The sequence below is a fragment of the Carya illinoinensis genome, chromosome 3, assembly GCF_018687715.1.
Source record: "Carya illinoinensis cultivar Pawnee chromosome 3, C.illinoinensisPawnee_v1, whole genome shotgun sequence".
Lineage (NCBI taxonomy): Eukaryota > Viridiplantae > Streptophyta > Magnoliopsida > Fagales > Juglandaceae > Carya > Carya illinoinensis.
Window position 1 is genome coordinate 24,542,984 of NC_056754.1, and position 18,577 is coordinate 24,561,560.

Here is an 18,577-nt window from a genome sequence, read left to right on the forward strand (position 1 = left end):
AGATGCAAAGGGCCCCGAATACTGACATTCAACTGCTGCGATGAAAACCAAATGCAAAGTAAAATGATCAGATTTTATTTCTTAGTTCAATCAAATAATAATTTATGAATTATTAATAAACCAGATGAAAAATGAATTTTCTGATCCATACAATCAATCTGATTATCATTCAAAATTAATCATAAACCAATTACATAACCACCAAATCAAGATGAAGCAAAATAAAATTAAATACCCACAAAGGGGGTCAAGAAAAATGAATGGAAAATACATGGAGTGTAACTTATAATGAGTTTCCACATTTACACATGTTTGGCATTTCATGTTCACGAGGATGTTGCTTAAAATTAATTCCTCTGCATGCGTGGCATCCAATCTTTAGCGTGCAATTATTAGCAAAAGGGCGTACTGCACTGGTTTATAAATTGTCTTAATTTGCATCGCCCTGGATTTAATTAAAAAAATATTTAGATTAATCATAGATAGGAAGAAAATATAATAAAGATTTGTAATCAGATTAAATCATATGGATAAAGCTCACTACAAGAAATAGTTTCTGATGCTCCCACAAATATGAATTCTTTTTGGTGGCAAAAAGAATCATATTTGTGGGAAAAATTCTATACCCAGCAATTTTATTCCTTCGTAATCGCTTGTAAGATATAAGTTGATAAATAAGAAATATATTTATCCCACGAAAGGCCAAAGTCGTGGGAAAATGGGAAACACCAAAAATAATAATAAAAACTTGTCTAATATAAGACTAAAAATATATATACAAACCTTGGAGATTCAAATTGACACTAATAACAATTTCATTGAAAAATAACTAAAATTGTACTAACATGTTTACAAGAAAAACTCCTAATGAGAACCCATGAGCAAGAAAGAGTTTAGTGCAGCATGCTTTGGCACTAAGAGAGTAATATTCAAGTGGAAATGAAATATGTTGTAATTACGTAATTAAGAATAGTAGACAAGTCATGTAGTGCCAGATTTAGATAAAAAGAATTGATATTCATTTATTTAAGTTGAGAATAGCTAAAAGTAAATTAGCAATTTCCTTATCTATTACTAAGCAATCTCTGATTGATCCTACTATACTAGTAATAAGGAATTCTGAGCTAATAAGAAGGTTGGAAGAATATTGAAATTTTCAATAACCATTCCATGCATCCAACAAGTTGCACTTTAGTGCATGTGAACGTGACTCAAGTTTCATACCAGAGTCACTAATTGAGTTAGACTAGCTCTAGGACTCATCCAAATCTATGGAAGAGAAAAACATAGTAGGTATAGTTATAAGCAAACCTCATTGTCCAAATGTTCACGAGCCTTTGACACTTGGGGTACTGTCCAGTTTTCAGATTGGGATGGCTACCAATCTGAAAACAAAAGTAACAAAAAAAAAAAAAAAAGAGAAAAATTACAAGAAGGAAAGAAATGATCAGAGAATGAACAATTGCATCGTCTTGGATTTTATAACAGAAAAATATATATTTACAATCATAGATAGGAAGAAGTTGGAAATAAAATATATATATTTATAACGTTAAATTACTCCCATGAAATAAAATATATGATTTAACGTTCAATGAAGATGGAAAAAGCTGGAATAATTTAACGTTCTAGGAACATGTGTTGCCTATCCCTTGATCAAATATTGTTCAACACGTGCTCATACAAATTGTAAATTTGTAAGTTAGAACGTATTCCATCTATGAAGAGTACTAATGAAGATGGATAATTTATACTAAACTCACTTCAAAACATAAATCTATATAATAAAAATGTGTATATCTATATATTGTTTCAGAGCTCGAAACAGAGAAAACATATATATATATATATATGTATATAGTTGCTAGAAATAATTTTTCCTGTAGTGAGATGGGAAAATTTTTATATTTCTCTCTTTTTCTTTCATGCTTATTTAGAAAAGTATAAGGATAAAAGTATTGAATAGGTAGAGTGCAGTAAATGATAAACAGGAAATTCTTATTGTATTGATTCTCTTGTCATCCTCTATACATCCAAACAAGTAACCTATATATTTCTTAAAACCAGTAGGTGACAAAATTAAACTCCTATAGCTGGCATCAAAGAATAAAACAAAAGATAATAAAGCCAAAAGCTCAGCTTTATGTACATTCTGCACAAACACAATAAGCTAAGGGATGAGATGCTCTCTCTATGTTAGATTTTCAGTTACCATTTAAGCTTTTCATCAAAACCTTCAAACTTGTGTTCCTTTGAGGATTGTATTTATGTGATTTTCTCACTTTGTTTTTATTAATTTCCTACTCTCAGTTTTGTCTTTTGCAATTTGTTCTAATGCACGAGGTTCTCATTGACAGCAATTCTATGTTCTTTTTTGGGGTTGTGTTATATAAATTTTTTACTTTCCAACCTTGTCAAGAAAATAGATGGCTTCTAGGCTCCTGGAGATTATTGGACCTAATTGTTAACGCCAATTAGCGTTGCTGGACTGTTCTTTATGTAACAATTAATTAAATTTGCGGTTAGATGGTTTATTGTGCACATGCTTGATTTATTGTACATCTCTAAGTCTGATCTGACTTCATTTAGTGTTCAGCTAGAGAAATTATTTTTAAAGGAAATCATACAATCAAGAATCAACTCAATTATACAAAGTCCAAGTTGGGAATTCTTTAATGCCAAGTTTAGAATCCTAGCTGTTACAATGCGTTTTTCCAAACAATTGTGAATTGTATTATTGCCAAATTTTACAACAAACCGTATATATGTATTAGTTACCTAAAATAGGTTCTGTGATTGTATATATCCTATTCAATAGTCAATGAAAAGACTTTACAGTTATGAGCCTATGAGCCTATAGCCAATAAAATCTTTTCCCCTCTCACTGCGTTTGATGACAGAATTGAGAAAAATATACAAATTCAACCAACATCACAATCCATCAAATTTGAAACATACTTACCAATCTCGGTTCCAGAATTACTAATAGGATGTGTGTGTTGATGCAAATGGCTACGAATCCTTAGTCTTCAATTGCTGCGATGAAAATCAAATGCAAAGTGAAATGGGGCGATTTTATTAACAAGAAAGAAACAGAGCATAATTTATGAATTCCTAATAAACTAGATGAAATATGTATTTTCCGATCCATACAATCAATCTGACAAGTTTGAAAAATTAATCACAAACAAATTACATAACTACCACTCAAGACTGGCAAAATTAAATTAAAAACCCACAAAGGGAGTAGACGAAAAATCCGATAGAGATGGGTAAGGCTAAAATCGGTTCCCCGCCAAATGATTTGAGGAAGAAAGGTGGGAGCTTTGGGGTTGGGAGGTCAACGAGAGAGGACTGTAAATGTTAATTTTGGGGGTCTTAACAGTAAGTGAGGAGGAGGGACTTACAAGTTTGGCCTCGGCTGCATTAAGGCGCCTCCATCTCTAAGCAGCTTCAATGGCTTCTCTTTGCCTTGAGTGGTGCTGCGTCAATGAGAAACGATTGGACTTCCCCTTGCTAAGAAGGTCGTGTGCAAACGAGGGTCTTCTGATCTTGTGGAATTTTTGAGACTGTGAAACCAGGATTACAAAGAACAGCAAGGAGAAGGTGGTGTGGGGAAATGATGAGTGGAAAATGGGCCAAAATGAGGCAGGGTTTCAGTCACTTGAGTTTGCCGGTGACGAGCTTGGTCACTATTGGTGCTTTGGTTCCAAGTGCCGAAGGTGGTCGTGTGTAGATTAGGGCAGGGGAAATAAGTTGGGGGGGGACTTAGAAGTGATTTGGCACCCTTCCCTCCTAAGTCGACACTAAATCAAACAGATGTCGAAAATAATAAAAATTGCGGCGCAGATTGTCGTTGTAAAAGTATCTTATAATCGCCGCTAAAAAGCTTTTAATTAGAAGGCACCGGCTTATTTTTAGAACTACTCGATGAGTTTCTAATCGCAGCCAAATGTATATATATGGCAACGTTTTATTTGGCGGCGATTATAAAATCACCGGGAAAAATATGATTTCTTGTAGTGTTTTATTACGAAAATGAAGGTAGAATGGTAATACCGTTTGAAGTGTAACACTCACGGGTTTGAGCTTTTGGGTGATTGGATAGGGCCATTTCAAATATTGGGTCTACGGTTTAGATAATATAGGAAATTTATAAAAGTGCTCGTTTTGAATTTTAGATCTCGACTCAATCTATAAAATAAAAAAATGAAAAAACAAAAAAATATTCCCACTTGTTAAAAAACTTTTATCTCAGCCCATAAAAGGATTTTTAATCTAACTATCAAACCCAAATAAAATTAAAACTTAAATGAGCTTTCCGTATAGATAAATCTAAAATTTTTTTTATAATAGCTTAGCACTGAACTCGGGAGTTTCATTGCCAGTGTCTTTAGTTATTCCCTTCACTCCTCTTCTACCATGACCCCTAATCTTTACTAGAATGGGGCCCTTGTGACTCCAACACTTGGGATAACGGGTTGAATATTTCTAATCCCATTTGATCCCTCTAGACAAAATGTCCTAGTTTCATCCTTGCCAACGACATTTTAAGTAATAATCACTCCAAATGCTTCGCAACTTTCTATGATAAGATGACATTATAATCGGTTTAAATCTCAACAAATTAACTTGTGTAAATTCACGTATTATTGCAACCCTCGTGAGCAACGCATTCTATACAAAAATTCAAAACTTTGAAATTTACTTTTAGCACCTTTGAACAAACAAACTTCTCCGCTGCACCGAAACTCTTGAAAACAAGGATGAGCTTATTACTTATATAGGGATAATCTCAATCATAGAAAGAGCATCAGAACATGATGGGGGTGGTTGTTAAACAATAAAGATAAGAGAAACCAAGGCTCAACCTCTCTGAATATAGTTTTCTTTTAAGAAGGCAATTGGAGTTTCTTTTATGGCTATTCAAACTCACAAATCGTGTACGTAAGTGTTTAAAAAATTTAGGATATTGATTTTATAGGCTGGATTGGGACTCTAATTTCAATGAACCAGAAATATAATTGTCACGTTGTCGTTCAAGCAAGAGTGCTATAAAGATAAGTATTTAGTCCCGTGGGACACCATGCACCTTGGAGAAATTTGAAAATGATATATATATATATATATGTATATATAAATTTATTCATTATTTTAATTTTCATTATTTTCTTATCATCCCATTATATATAATTAAATAATAAGTTTACAAGTAAAATATAATAAATAATCTCTAATTATCTAATTACACATCATAAGATGATGTAAGGATGATAAGAATTAAGATGATGAGTAGTATTACTCATATATATATATATATATAATTTTTTTATAATAATTTACACATTCTTATTTTAAGAGGTAAATATATTTGTATAATAATTTATATCAATAATATTGCTTTTGTTATAAACTTATTTGTATGATCATCTTTAATCATCAATTAAGACCATTTGATTATTAATTAAGACTAATATTTAACTATTAATTAAGACCATTAAATCATCAATTAAGACCTATCTTTAGTAATTAATTAAGACTTAAGTTATATCTCCTCATTTATACTCTTATATATATATGGATATTATTTACTTATATATGATCAAATTTTATATTAAAAAATAACTATTTCTCTTATAATATTATTTTTTTTATAATATTATTTATATTTTAGTTTCATAACAGTTTTATAAAAATATTATTAATTTAAAATATAATGATATAGAAAGTTACGAGAAAAAAATGACAGATGCATTAGTACTTTATTGTAATTTACTACAATCCCACTCACCTAGCATGAATAGTTCATATAGCAGAACAGCCTGCGCATTACCAACTCAAGTGGACCTACGGGACCATTTAATCCGAAAGCGACAGAATTAAAGATTTGTCGTACCATGGGGGAAAAAAAAACCATTGGCTACCAGACCCCAAAACCTTAACACCAGTGGTATTGCTGATCGATGGATTTTCCCAAACTTCGGCGGGCCTTTCCAAGTATCCGACTTTCCATTACTCTCCCCCTATAAAAGAGACTCCTCCATATGTATGCCACATCAATCACTTAATCCTTTATTCTTCGATTAGTTTTGATTAGTTGCTACACAGAGTTTTCCATTCGTTTTAATTTTTCTAATTTCAAGTGCAAATCAGAGTCTTGTAAAAGTAGAAGATGAGTTCAACAAGCAGAGCTATTGTAGCAGCCAGCGTAGGAGTTGTGGAGGCCATGAAAGACCAGATGGGTATATGCAGGTGGAATTATATTATAAGATCTGCTCAGCAAAGTACAAAGAACAATCTCCGCTCCTTATCTCAGGCAAAGAACCTCTCCTCTTCAACTTCTGCAGTGGTTTCAAGCAAAGTAAGAGATCAGGAGAAAATGAAGAAGTCAGAAGAGTCTTTGAGGACCGTCATGTACTTGAGCTGTTGGGGTCCCAATTGAGGCTTTGGTCAGCAGAAGAAAGCGAGCCAGTGAGTTCTTGGAGAACGTCATCGCGGGAAGGAAGCCGGCCTAAAGCATGCAAACGGTATACTTTGTACATGGCACGGCAGTGAGAATGTCAGGTCGTGTTGGTCATGACTCATGGGGGGAAATTGCCAACTGAGAATGGAGTATTTAGTTGATGCGAAATTATATTTGTTAATGTAAAAGCGGTTGTACATTGGCATATTCTTATGACAGAATTTAACTCAATTACGTTGTGTTTAATTTAGCTTGAGTGGTAATTTGAAATTAGAACAAAAAATCGCTTTACACTATAATTTTCATTAAATGTTGGTGAGATTTTCGATCGATCCGATCCAGATCATAAAAACAGTTGTGTTTGAAGTTCGCGATCGATAACCTTTTGAGATTTATAGATTGAAATAAAAAAGGAAAACGCAGTCCGAATTTGTGAGTTTGATAGATTGAAATTAAATAAAAAAACAAAAATGTGTGAATTAGATTTCGCTAGCTAGACTCTCGCAAGACACGCGAGCGAGCTAACATCCACCTAGATGAATTGCTTTACAACTTTTCCTTCTAGTTTTGCCCGATGCGGTAAAAATTAACCTACACAATGTATAAAAGTTTTAGGGACGATTTTGGATAACAGATCGAGCACTGGCAGAAAGTATTGAGCACAAGATTTTGACCGTACGTCAAAGATGTAGCTTGATTCGCTAACATATTAAAAAGGACGTTGAAGGTTTTCTTGGGAAGGTTTTCTTGGTATAATTTTGAGATAATACAGATCACCATTCTTGTTTTGATTGGAATGTGTTGGGAATTTTAGTGAGTAATAGGAAGACTTGGCAGCTTCGGATTGAAACATATAATCGGAAGTATCAAGAAAAGGGAACGAAGGATGAAGATGAAGCTGTGGAGAATGGCGTAGAAAAGGCGGAAGCGGTGGAAGAGTGTGGTGCTGTCCAGGGAAGTTACGCCCAAAGAAATACCTACTTCATCAATATTGGAAATTTAAACCTCTCAAATTCACCACTCTAGGATTTACCATTTGCGGGAGTAATAAGAAAAATAAAGAAATAATGAAAATACTGTTGTGTTTCCGGCCTGTCTAAAAATCACACAAAACAATATTTAAAGTGATTCAGCAAATTGCTTATATCCACTGGAGCATTTTTTATAGAATTTGTACGAGATTTACAAAACACTCTACAAAATTCTATTTCTCTCTCACGTCCCTCTTTCTCTCTTCACCCACTGCACTTCCCATTTTGCATCAAAGCTCTCTCCTATTTATAGGAGAGAGCAGCCCACAATTTGCAGCTATTTCAGACTTTGTACTAGAGCATATGGGTGGCTGCAGACAATACGGTGGGTGGTGGTGGGTGAGCATGGGGTTGGTGGCTGCAAACCCAAACCCATTTCACACTTGGGGAGTTTATTCAACAAATACAAGATTTTACGTGAAAGCTCCTAAACAGAAGAAAAACCACCAGCCTTAGAGAAAATAAATTCACTTTGTGAAAAATTGTTACAATCAAATAATTTTTCTCATCACCCTAAATACAATCACAAAGTTTCCTCACTAGCAAAACTTTAACTTTCACATTTTTTTCATTTTTACACAAACATGTCAATAGAAGAATTTAACTAGAGTCAAAAGTTATTCGATAAGCTATCAATTGGTGTATTTAAATCAATGAGTCCAAGCCCCCATATATAGGCTTACGCATTTGCTCCTTCTTTACTTCTCACTCATGTGGGACTTAAGTAAATGAGCAAAAGTCAACAATTTTCACCTTGCGACTTTGAGTGGTCTCACAGCTAAACTCCATCTCAATGAAGATCTTCATAATTTCTGCTATCATACTTCACTATAAAAAATACACATTCAGAATAAACCAATTCCAAGTATTTCACTTTGACCCATGTCGAGAACAACATTGCTAAAAAAATATGGTGTAACTGCCACGTTTGGCTTTCTTAGAAGTTTTTCAGCCATCAACATGAATTGACACCACACGCCTTGCATCAATGCCAAACCAATACCTGTGTGCAAATTTGTAAACCCGCTAACATTAACACATCCTATATCATGACAACTTTGAAAATTAGCAGCATGTCATTAGGATGTACATGTCTCTTTCTACAAGAAATCATCTTCTATGGAGAGAGATACAATGTTAGCATCATTACCAGTATCTCCATTTACTGACTTGGAGCCACTTGCCGAACCTGCTCCAGCTCTTGGACAATTTTTCTTAACGTGATTGTCCACACCCCCAGCAAATTGGATTCTTTTTCATGGAGTTTTTCATCTTCCCATTTCCAGTTGTACTAAGTTCTCAGGTGGACAATTTCTTCCACCACCTAGTCTTCTCTCTTCAGAAAAGAGTTTACTAGTAACTTCTGAAAAAATTATTTTCACATTTCCATATATCAAAATAGGCTTCATATGCTCATAGAAAGATGGAACAGACCAGATGAGCCTCCAAACTTGATCCCAATCATCGATTTTAATTCCAATAGATTCCAGCTCAGAGACAATGCCATTGAGAACACTTAAATGATCCGAAATAGTTGTACCTTCACTCATCTGCAGTGTATGAAACTGCTCATTTAGGAACACCCTATTTGGGACGCCCTTTGTCTGATAGAACTGTTTGAGGTTTTCCTAGAGTTCCTTTACCATAGATATTCTATGAACATTTGTAAGAACATTTTTTGCTAGGCACAAACATATCGCACTTGCTGCTTTCAAATCCAAATCCTCTCAATCTTCATTGCTTCTTACAGATCTGCTCTTTTAGCTAGTTATGCTAGTATCACTGCTGACTTCAGGGTTAGTATACCCTTTCATGTCTTGTGCAATCTTGATTGAATCAAAACATCCTTGACTTGTACTTGCCACAAGCCAAAATTGATTCTCCCATCAAATTTCCCCACCTCAAATTTGATAGAATTTGAAGCCCTACTTCTTAAAATTGCTTTGATGAATTTACTATAGAAATGAATAGTACCTAACTAAGTAAGTTCTCAGGAAAGATTAGAAGGTCACAATGAACACGTTTAAAATTTCAAACCTCCTAAACAGAACTTCCTCAGACTATACGTAGTCACACTACTACACCAAATATCCAACCTACAAAAAGAATCTAGTAGCTTTGATATCACTTGTTGGAAATTTGGACCTCTCAAATTCACCACCCTAGGTTCTACCATTTGCAGGAATAACAAGAAAAATAGAGAAATAATAACAACACAAGATTTTACGTGGAAACCCCTAAACAGGAGAAATACCACGAGGCCAAAAGAAGAAAAATTCACTGTATGAAAAATTATTACAATCACACAATTTTTCTCCTCACCCCAAATATACCCACAAATCTTCCCCACTAGCAAAACTTCAACTTTCACGCTTTTTCATTTTTACACAAAAATGTCAACAGAGAAATTTAACTAAAGTCAAAAATTACTAGATAAGCTATCAACTAGTGTATTTAAATCAATGAGCCCAAGCCTCCTTATATAGGCTTGGGCATTTGCTCCTCTTTCACTTCCCACCCATGTGGGACTTAAGTAAAGGAGAAAAAGTCAACAATCGGTTCTTAGAAATCCCATCTTGTTTTCTCAACTCTTAGATCTCCCTCTCAGTGTTTCACTTGCCTCCATTAACACATCGTCAGATATTGATCTCATGAAAATGGAGCACTTGTTCACCGACAATCTGATGCACCTCATCAACAACATCGACGATTCTAAGAGGCTTATTGATTATAGATGTAGTGATGTTTTTCTACTTCTCGTATGGCATCCCCCATGGAAGAGCTACACCCTCGAGTGGCCTCCTCTCACTGTTGAGTATTTTTTGCAGTGCTGGTAGTTTATTATACAAGTGTAGTCCTTGATAAACTCGAGCCATCTTCTCTATCTCATATTAAATTCCTTCTAGGTGAAGACATATTTTAAACTCTTGTAGTTGGTATAAATCTCATAACCATTCATCATAAAAATAATGCCTCCAAAACTTTAGTGCAAACACAACTGCTACTAATTCCAAATCATGTGAGAGGTAGTTTTGTTCATTTGCCATCAGTTGTTAGAAAGCATAGGCTATAACCTCCGTGTGTTGCATTAAGACAGAACTCAATCCCAACCTTGATGTGTCACTGTAAATCAAAAATCCTCTTCTATCAGTGGGAGTTGTCAAGACTGGGGTAGTCACCAACCTTTTCTCTATTCTTGGAAATCTTTCTCACATTGTGCAGTCCATGCAAACTTGTTGTTCTTCCTAGTGAGGAGAATCACTACTTTAGAGAAACCCTCAATGAAGAGGTGATAATAACCTATCAATCTTAAGAAACTTATGACTTCATGCACATTCATTGGCTTTGTCCAATTAACCGTTGCTTCAACTTTCCCAAGGTCTACTATGGTGCCATTCTTAGAAACTACATGCCCCAAGAAAGAAATTGTCTCTAGTCAGAATTTACACTTTTTCAAAGCAAATAACTTCCTATACCTAAGTGTCTCAAGCACCTGTCTTTGATGTTCTTCAGGTTCAACTTTGCTCCTTGATTATATCAATGTCTCATTGATGAAAGCAACCACAAACTTATCCAAGAAGACATAGAGTACCTAATTAATCAATTAAATGAGCAAAGCTAGGATGTTAGTCAAATCAAAAGGCATGAACAAAAATTTATAATGGCCATATTTGGTTCAAAAAGCTATCTTGTGCACATCCTCTGTCTTGATTTTAATTTAATGATACCCGTATTGGATGTTAATCTTAGAAAATACCTGACTGCCCAAAAGCTAATCAAATAAATCTTCTATGTGGAATAATGGGAATTTATTCTTTATGGTGACCCGATGAAGTTCCCTATAATCAATGCACATTATCATCGACCCATCTTTCTTCTTCACAAATAAAACTAGTAGAGCTTCCCAAGGTGACACATAGGGCTTGATAAAAACCTTTATCCAATAACTCTTGAAACTGCTCCCTGAGTTATGTTGGCTCAGATTGTGCCATTCTATTTGGGGCCATGGAAATAGGTGTCATGCTTGGGACTAGCATAATGGAAAACTTCTCGCTCTAGTGGTAATCCAAGCAAATCTTTAGGGAATACTTCTAGGTACTCCCTCACAATATGGATGTCCTCTAACATCAATTCTTCCTTCGGCATATCAACCATAGAGGTTAAAAATCCCTAACACCTAATTTATAGTAACTTCCTAACTTGAACAACATATATTATTGGTGGAAGAGAATGCACTCGTGATTCAACAAATCAAAAGTCATCTTTCTTAGGAGGCTTGAACACTACCTTTGTTTAAAACAATCAACACTGGCATAGATGGAAACTAGCCAGTCCATCCCCAATATCACATCAAGCCAAACATCTTAAATACCACTAGATTAGCTAGCATCAACCTCCCTTCTATGGAGATTGGACACCCATAAGGAATCTTACTACATACAATCAAGTTCCTTGTTGGGATTGATACTAACAAATTGTTACGTAATATTAAAGATTCTATAGTACAAAACTTGGCATAATCTGTTGAAATGAAAGAATGAGTACCTCCAAAGTTGAATAAAATAGTAGCTTTCTTGGAGAAAAGAGAGAGTATTTGTGATTACGTCATTTTTTTTCTCTACCTCTCCAGGGGGTTGTGCATAAACTCAAGCTAGCACTATATTAGACTAATCGTGTTGTTCGATTAGTCTCTTGAAGTGGGTTGGTGCTTTTGTGCTATCTAGTTGTAATGGGTAATCTCAGATATAGGGACCTAATTTACTACATCGAAAGTACAGTTTAGCCTCCCTTCTGTATTCCCCAGAGTGCTCTCAATTGCATGACTTGCTTAGGTAGTATGTCTATTGCCCTGGGCTTGCCTGTAACGCTCTGATCCATGAGGTCTAAAGAGTAGTTCTTACTGCTTAATATCAACTCCAATATCATAACAATAAAATCCGAAAAAGTCCATAAAATATTAATTCATTTACTCAATCCAAATATCCATGTTCCTTCATAGTGACAATAAAGAAATTCTAAAAAAAAAAAATCATAAATTAAAAACTCCCAAAAAACTCAAAATAATCCTTAACCCAACATATCAAAATATCTAAAAATAAACAATTTAATAACTATGACTCTCAAATATGTACTTGTACCCTCGGTCACTTATTCCTCTATGATCATCAACCTCTCTAACATTGCATATTCTTGCTCTCAAGCTGAACCATTAAGATTATTTGAAAAAAGTTGTGACTATAATAGGTGATTTACCAACAACTCAGTAAGTAGAGAACTTATACCAATGTGCAAACATGAATATTTACAGAGTTCAGAATGCAAAACAAATTATTTTTACTTTCAAAATGCAGAATCAAAATATGTTATCAAAATTATCAGAACAAAAGTTTCAGAAAATATCCTTATTCAATGTTCCTTGGACATAACATAACTGAACATCTTCATATTATAATATCATATCAGAATAGAGACTATGTTTATCCCTCGTAGTAATGTTGTGCAAACCTCAGTAGCTAACCAAGCAGAAATAGAATGTGAATATTTTCCTCATTTATTCTCAGAGTCTCAAGTGTGCACATAGAAAAGACCTTATAGAAAACCATTTTGCTTCCAAAATGGGTGCACCGAAAACAGAAAAGTTGGTACCAATCTGAACAAAGGCCACAGTTTTACACCCGTGGTAAGGTTAGAACGGAACAAAAATAGAAACTGAATGTCATGCTAAATGTTTTCAGAAATCACATCATATCATGTCAGAGCACATAACATCTTCAGAACAGAATAGAATCAAATCACAAAAATATCATTTATGCACAAAATTTCATATTCGCTCTCTTTTGCATAGTTCAAAAATAAAATGCCAAATATAGCTCATGTCTACACCAGTCATGCCAGAAAATACTTTATTCTTATACAGAATTTCATGAGTAATGAAGAAGAAATAATTGAGGTTGTTCCATCATTCTTTTCATAACAGAACATGCTTATTTTTCAAAGTCAACCTATTTAAATTTTTTATTAATCATCATGGCCTATAAAATATTCACGTACTCTCATAAATTTCCAATCGAACACGTATCAATGCTTAAACCTAAAATACTAAGTAATCTATTTTTCTTTCAAAATAATCTACAACTCTCGCAACCCTAAAATATGGTCACTTTCCACATTCATCGATGTATACATAATAATCACTTTACCTGATTCCCACTTATTCACAAGTTTATTTAAAAAAAAAAACAAAAATCAAAACCCACATTTAAAAAATGAAAAGTCGCTAAAATAAAAATATTACTTTACCCAAAATAATTTAGAACCCGAACTCAATCCAAAAATATTTTACTTCAGAATAACTTAACATAACACCAAAAATAAAAAATAAAAGGAATCCAAGTAGAAACAACCATGTCAGCACAAAGTAAAGAGAACGCACTCAAATATAACTTTTAAGAATTCTTCTTCAGACAAACACGTTTGTGTACCATCGGCGCACCAAGACTGACATGGTAGGACTATTTTAATATATTAAAAAAAAGAGTTTTGCTACATACAAGTATAGTCGAGCACTAAACTGTGTACCAGTATTAATTTATTCATACTTAAAATTTAAATTAATATTGTTTTCAATAAAATCTACTTTTTAACCAATCAAATCACATTGGTGCACAGATTAGTGCACAATTGTGCTTGCAACTATATTTTTCCTAAAAAAAAACACCTACGACCCCTCCCAACTCTCACCCTCATGGCCTCACCTTCTTTCTTTCTCAACCCAGAAGATATTACACTTCTTCTTCCTCCACTTGACCCCAAATAATGCTAAATCCTCAACAAGCCCCTTGTTTCCCTTTCATTTATTGCTAAGATCCTTGATCTCTCTTTTGCAAGTTGTCTTGAGCATGAGAAATAGTGGGTTTTTGGAGGATTGAAATAGAAGCACTTTGTTATAGAGACAATGTGTGTGTGTGTGTGTGTGTGTGTGTGTGTGAGAGAGAGAGAGAGAGAGAGAGAGAGAGAGTTCCAAGAAAGTCCTATAATGGTGGCAGCCATTTCTGAGGTAGCTGCTTCCATAAACCCCAAAACCATTTCCCGATAAGAGGAAGGTCAACAAGCCCATTTACTAAGAACCCCACTGCTATCTCTGAAGAAAGACAATGGCCTTGGAAATCATCCTAGAAGACCCAAAGGTAGACAAGTCTCTTCCAAGTATATGTCTCCCTCTCTTTCCATATCTACTTCCACTTCCACAATTAAAACACCCATGACCACTTCTTCTTCTTCGACTTCTAGAAGATTTCCATCTCCTTCGCTCTCTCACTCATCCAATTCCACCCCTATATCAACCTCATTATCCTCGTCTATGGCTTTGAAACGGTCCCAATTGGTGGACTGAAGGAGACCCATTCGATAGGGGAGGAGATGTCGATGGCAATGGTTTTAGAGGCGATTTCAATTTTTTTTGGAGGGGGGGGGTAATCTTTGACTTCAGATGGAGGGGGGGAGTAGTCTTCGAGCTTAGATGGAGGGAAAACATAAAGGAAAAATATAATTACAAGCATAATTGTGCACTAATCTGTGTACCAATGTAATGTAATTAGTCAAAAAGTAGATTTTATTGAAAATAGTGTCAATTTAAATTTTAAGTATGAATGAATCAGTATTAGAACACAGATTAATACACGACTGTGCGTGTATATAATAAAACTTAAACATAAAAACTCTACCGTTTAATGAAGACAAAATAAGCTTCTCGCTCTAGAAGCAATGAAATCTCTCCTTCAACGAAATGACACGTTTCCTTTTCCACGTCAATATGGTGCGCGATTTGGTAAGTTAGTCACCTGCGAGAAGAGTTTTTCAACTTTTAAACACTCATGTTTTGTTTTAAAAACTAAAAGGACAAAATTGTAATGTTAACCCAAAACAAGTCTTCCAACCATCACTACGTAAAGAGCCCTGCGAAAGAAAAAAAAAAAAGAATTATAACCCATGTTTTTGTTTTGTTTGCAGGAATATACAGTCACATGACCCAGGGTCGTGCGAGGGACGCTTACCGTGAGGACAGTCGCAAAGTGGTGGAGATGATGACCGGCCGTGTCGGGTGGCTGATCACAAAGAGAGAGAGATGAGAAATAGAGAGAGAATTCGAGAGAAACTTACGGCATTGAGGGTGGCATGCAACGGCAAGCTGGAAAATGCTCAGATGGACAGACGCTAGCATCGTGTTGAATGAAAGAGATGCGATGGAGACGATGTGGAGATGCGGAGGCATCGATAGGCCTCTACCGTGAAGCAGGTTGAGAGCACAACCGTGCTATATTTTTCTCGTCTAAAAACAGGGCTGCGACTTGGCTTATGATAGAATACGAAAGTGTTGGGTGGTTCGGCTCAGTCACACGGTGGATGCGCAGTGGGATGGAGGCTACAGCTGGCTTAAGTTTGAGTTTCAAAAAGTGTTGAGAAAAACTGGGGCTATACAGCATTGATGGTGGTTGCTACCAAGGTTGATGGTGGCTCACGGGATGTGTTTCCACAAGCAGAAGGCTGCTGTGGGTGTGGAGTTAACACAGTTGCTAAGTCAAAGCAATATACAATAGGTGTGCGCTGGAAGGGGCAATGCGGCTGGGCTGCGGGCTAGTAGGAGGTTGAGGGTGGAAGGAGACAGCAACTACATGAAGGAGGAATTTTATGAAAACTCATAGCTGCGGCAACTTCTACATGCAAGCGAGAATACATGTATGTATTTATAGAGGTGATTGGGAAAAACCTTAGGGGAAAACAAAAAGGAGAAACGTGCAGTGACGTGCATGGGAGTGGAACTAGATTCGTGCGTGGTTGAAATTTATAGAAGGCAATACAGTAGCTAGTAGTTTTATTATGAAAAGGAATGTAGAATGGTAATAGCATTTGAAGTCTAACACTCAAGGGCTTGGGCATTTGGGTAATTGGGTAGGGCCCATTTCAAATATCGGGTCCACGGCTTGGATAGTGTAGGAAATTTATAAAATTGACTCAATCTTAAAAAAATAAAAAATAAAAATTCCAACTTGTTAAAAAAATTTTATCTCGGTTCATAAAAGATTTTTAACCTAAATATCAAACATAAAGAAAATTATTATCTACTTCAAAAAAATTTAAAACTCAAATGGGCTTTTTGCACACATAAACCCAAAATTTTTTTATAACAACTTGGCACTGGAATCGAGTGTTATATTGCTTCTATCTTGAGTTATTCCTTTCATACATTTTCTTACATGGTCCTTGGTCTTTACGAGAACGGGGCCGTTGTGACTCCATCACTTGGGACAATGGGTTGAATATTTCTAATTCCATTTGTCCCTCTAGACAAAATGTCCTAGTTTCATCCTTGCCAACGACATTTTAAGTAATAATCACTCCAAATGCTTGGCAACATACTCTGATAAGATGACATTAAATCTCAACAAACTTGTGTAAAGTCACGCATTATTGCAACCCTCGTGAGCAAAACACATTCTATACAAAAAAGTCAAAACTTTGAAATTTATTTTTAGCACCTTTGAACAAACAAACTTCTCCACTAGACCGAAACTCTTGGAACAAGGATGAGCTTATTACTTGAAATGATAACAAGCCTCCCAACGAAACCTTTCTTTCCCTTCTCTCTGTTATCCCTCTAATCTCCCCCAACCCAAAGCCGCGCTACCCGGGGGGGCGCCGGGGTGGGGGGGGGTGTGGGGAGGAAGCTTTGTCTCCCGCTCCCCTTCCTCTCTCATTTAAGTAGTTTTTCTTTTTCTTTTCTGTTTTTGGGTTTTCAGATCCAATAAGGGAGGATTACCACTCTGGTCTGTCTAGCTGCCGACCGTCAACACTCGCCCCTCCATGGTGTCATTTAGCTGCCGATCTATAAGCCCACCGAACGTGGTGCCAAACGGAGTGGGGAGTTGGCTGTACGCGCCAGGATGAAGCTTCGGCTATTTGCGGCGTGTGGTTGTCACGCGCCACCAAGGGGCCTCCTGCAGACGGTGTTCTCGGTTTGTTTGGATCCTCATACTTTGATTTGTCAGATTCCGATCTACGGTTTTCCTCCCAGTCAATGTTCGCCGGTTGTTTTTTTTTTCCTGTTTTCCCTTGTTTTCGGCATCCGGATTTCTGCAGTTGCACGATCTTGGCCATTGTTGGTTTTCTGTTGCCGATGGGTGTGCTCAGTTGTCCTTTTTTTTGTGTCTTGCTCGATTACTCTTTGTAGCAGATGTATGTACTGTGCACGGCCTTTACTGCCGTGACTTTTGGTTGTATGTTGTTATGTCCGTTTCATGTGCAGTCCACAGTGAGGTGATGAGTTGCTGACTGGCCTCAATCTAAGGCAAAGAGGTAAGAGCGGTGGTCGATGCTACGACCGGCCTTCGATGTGGAGGTTGCTGTGGTCCGTACGCAAGCTAGGTGCTCGTGCCGTTGGAGCTAGTGATGCCGATTGCCTGTGAAGGGTGTGCCACTGGAGCTCATGCCGTGCTTGTGGTTGGGTTGTTTTTTGTTGGTTGGTTGTTTGATTTTTTAGTTTTAGTATAGGTATATGCTATTGAACTGTTTTGTTCATAGTAATTGTCTCCGCATTCTGCCTCCTTGAAGTTTGGAGGGGCCATCAAGTCTCTGGTCATACAGAGCGTTTACTATCTCCTTTGAGAATTTTAGAAGTTTTAAGACAATGTCCATCACTTTGTGTGCGGGGAAGCTCTTGAGCAGTTGCGTTAGTTGATTTATGATCTGATTCTCCTGATTTATAAGTCACAGTTATAATTTAGTTTATTGAATGAATGCAATGAAATATATTTTCATAAAAAAAAAAAAAAAGATGAGCTTATTACCTATATAGGGATAATCTCAATCATAGAAAGAGCATCAGAACATGATGGGGGTGGTTGTTAAACAATAAAGATATGAAAAACCGAGGCTCAACCTCTTGAATAAAGTTTTCTTTTAAGAAGGCAATCGGAGTTTCTTTTATGGCTCTTCAAACTCACAAATCGTGTACGAAAGTGTTTAAAAAATTTTAGATATTGATTTTATAGGCTGCATTGGGACTCTAATTTCAATGAACTGGAAA

General features: G+C 35.9%; 1 protein-coding gene across 1 annotated transcript; it reads left to right on the plus strand.

The window, feature by feature from the left end:
• Nucleotides 1–6,006: 6,006 nt before the first annotated feature.
• Nucleotides 6,007–6,694, plus strand: LOC122303902. Its single transcript, XM_043115897.1, has one exon. It carries the CDS (start codon nt 6,173–6,175, stop codon nt 6,440–6,442), a length of 270 nt encoding a protein of 89 aa, XP_042971831.1. The 5' UTR covers nt 6,007–6,172; the 3' UTR covers nt 6,443–6,694.
• Nucleotides 6,695–18,577: the final 11,883 nt, after the last annotated feature.

Excerpts from the sequence above, each read along its gene's own strand:
- LOC122303902 (XM_043115897.1), top strand. The coding sequence starts at position 6,173 with ATGAGTTCAACAAGCAGAGCTATTGTAGCAGCCAGCGTAGGAGTTGTG.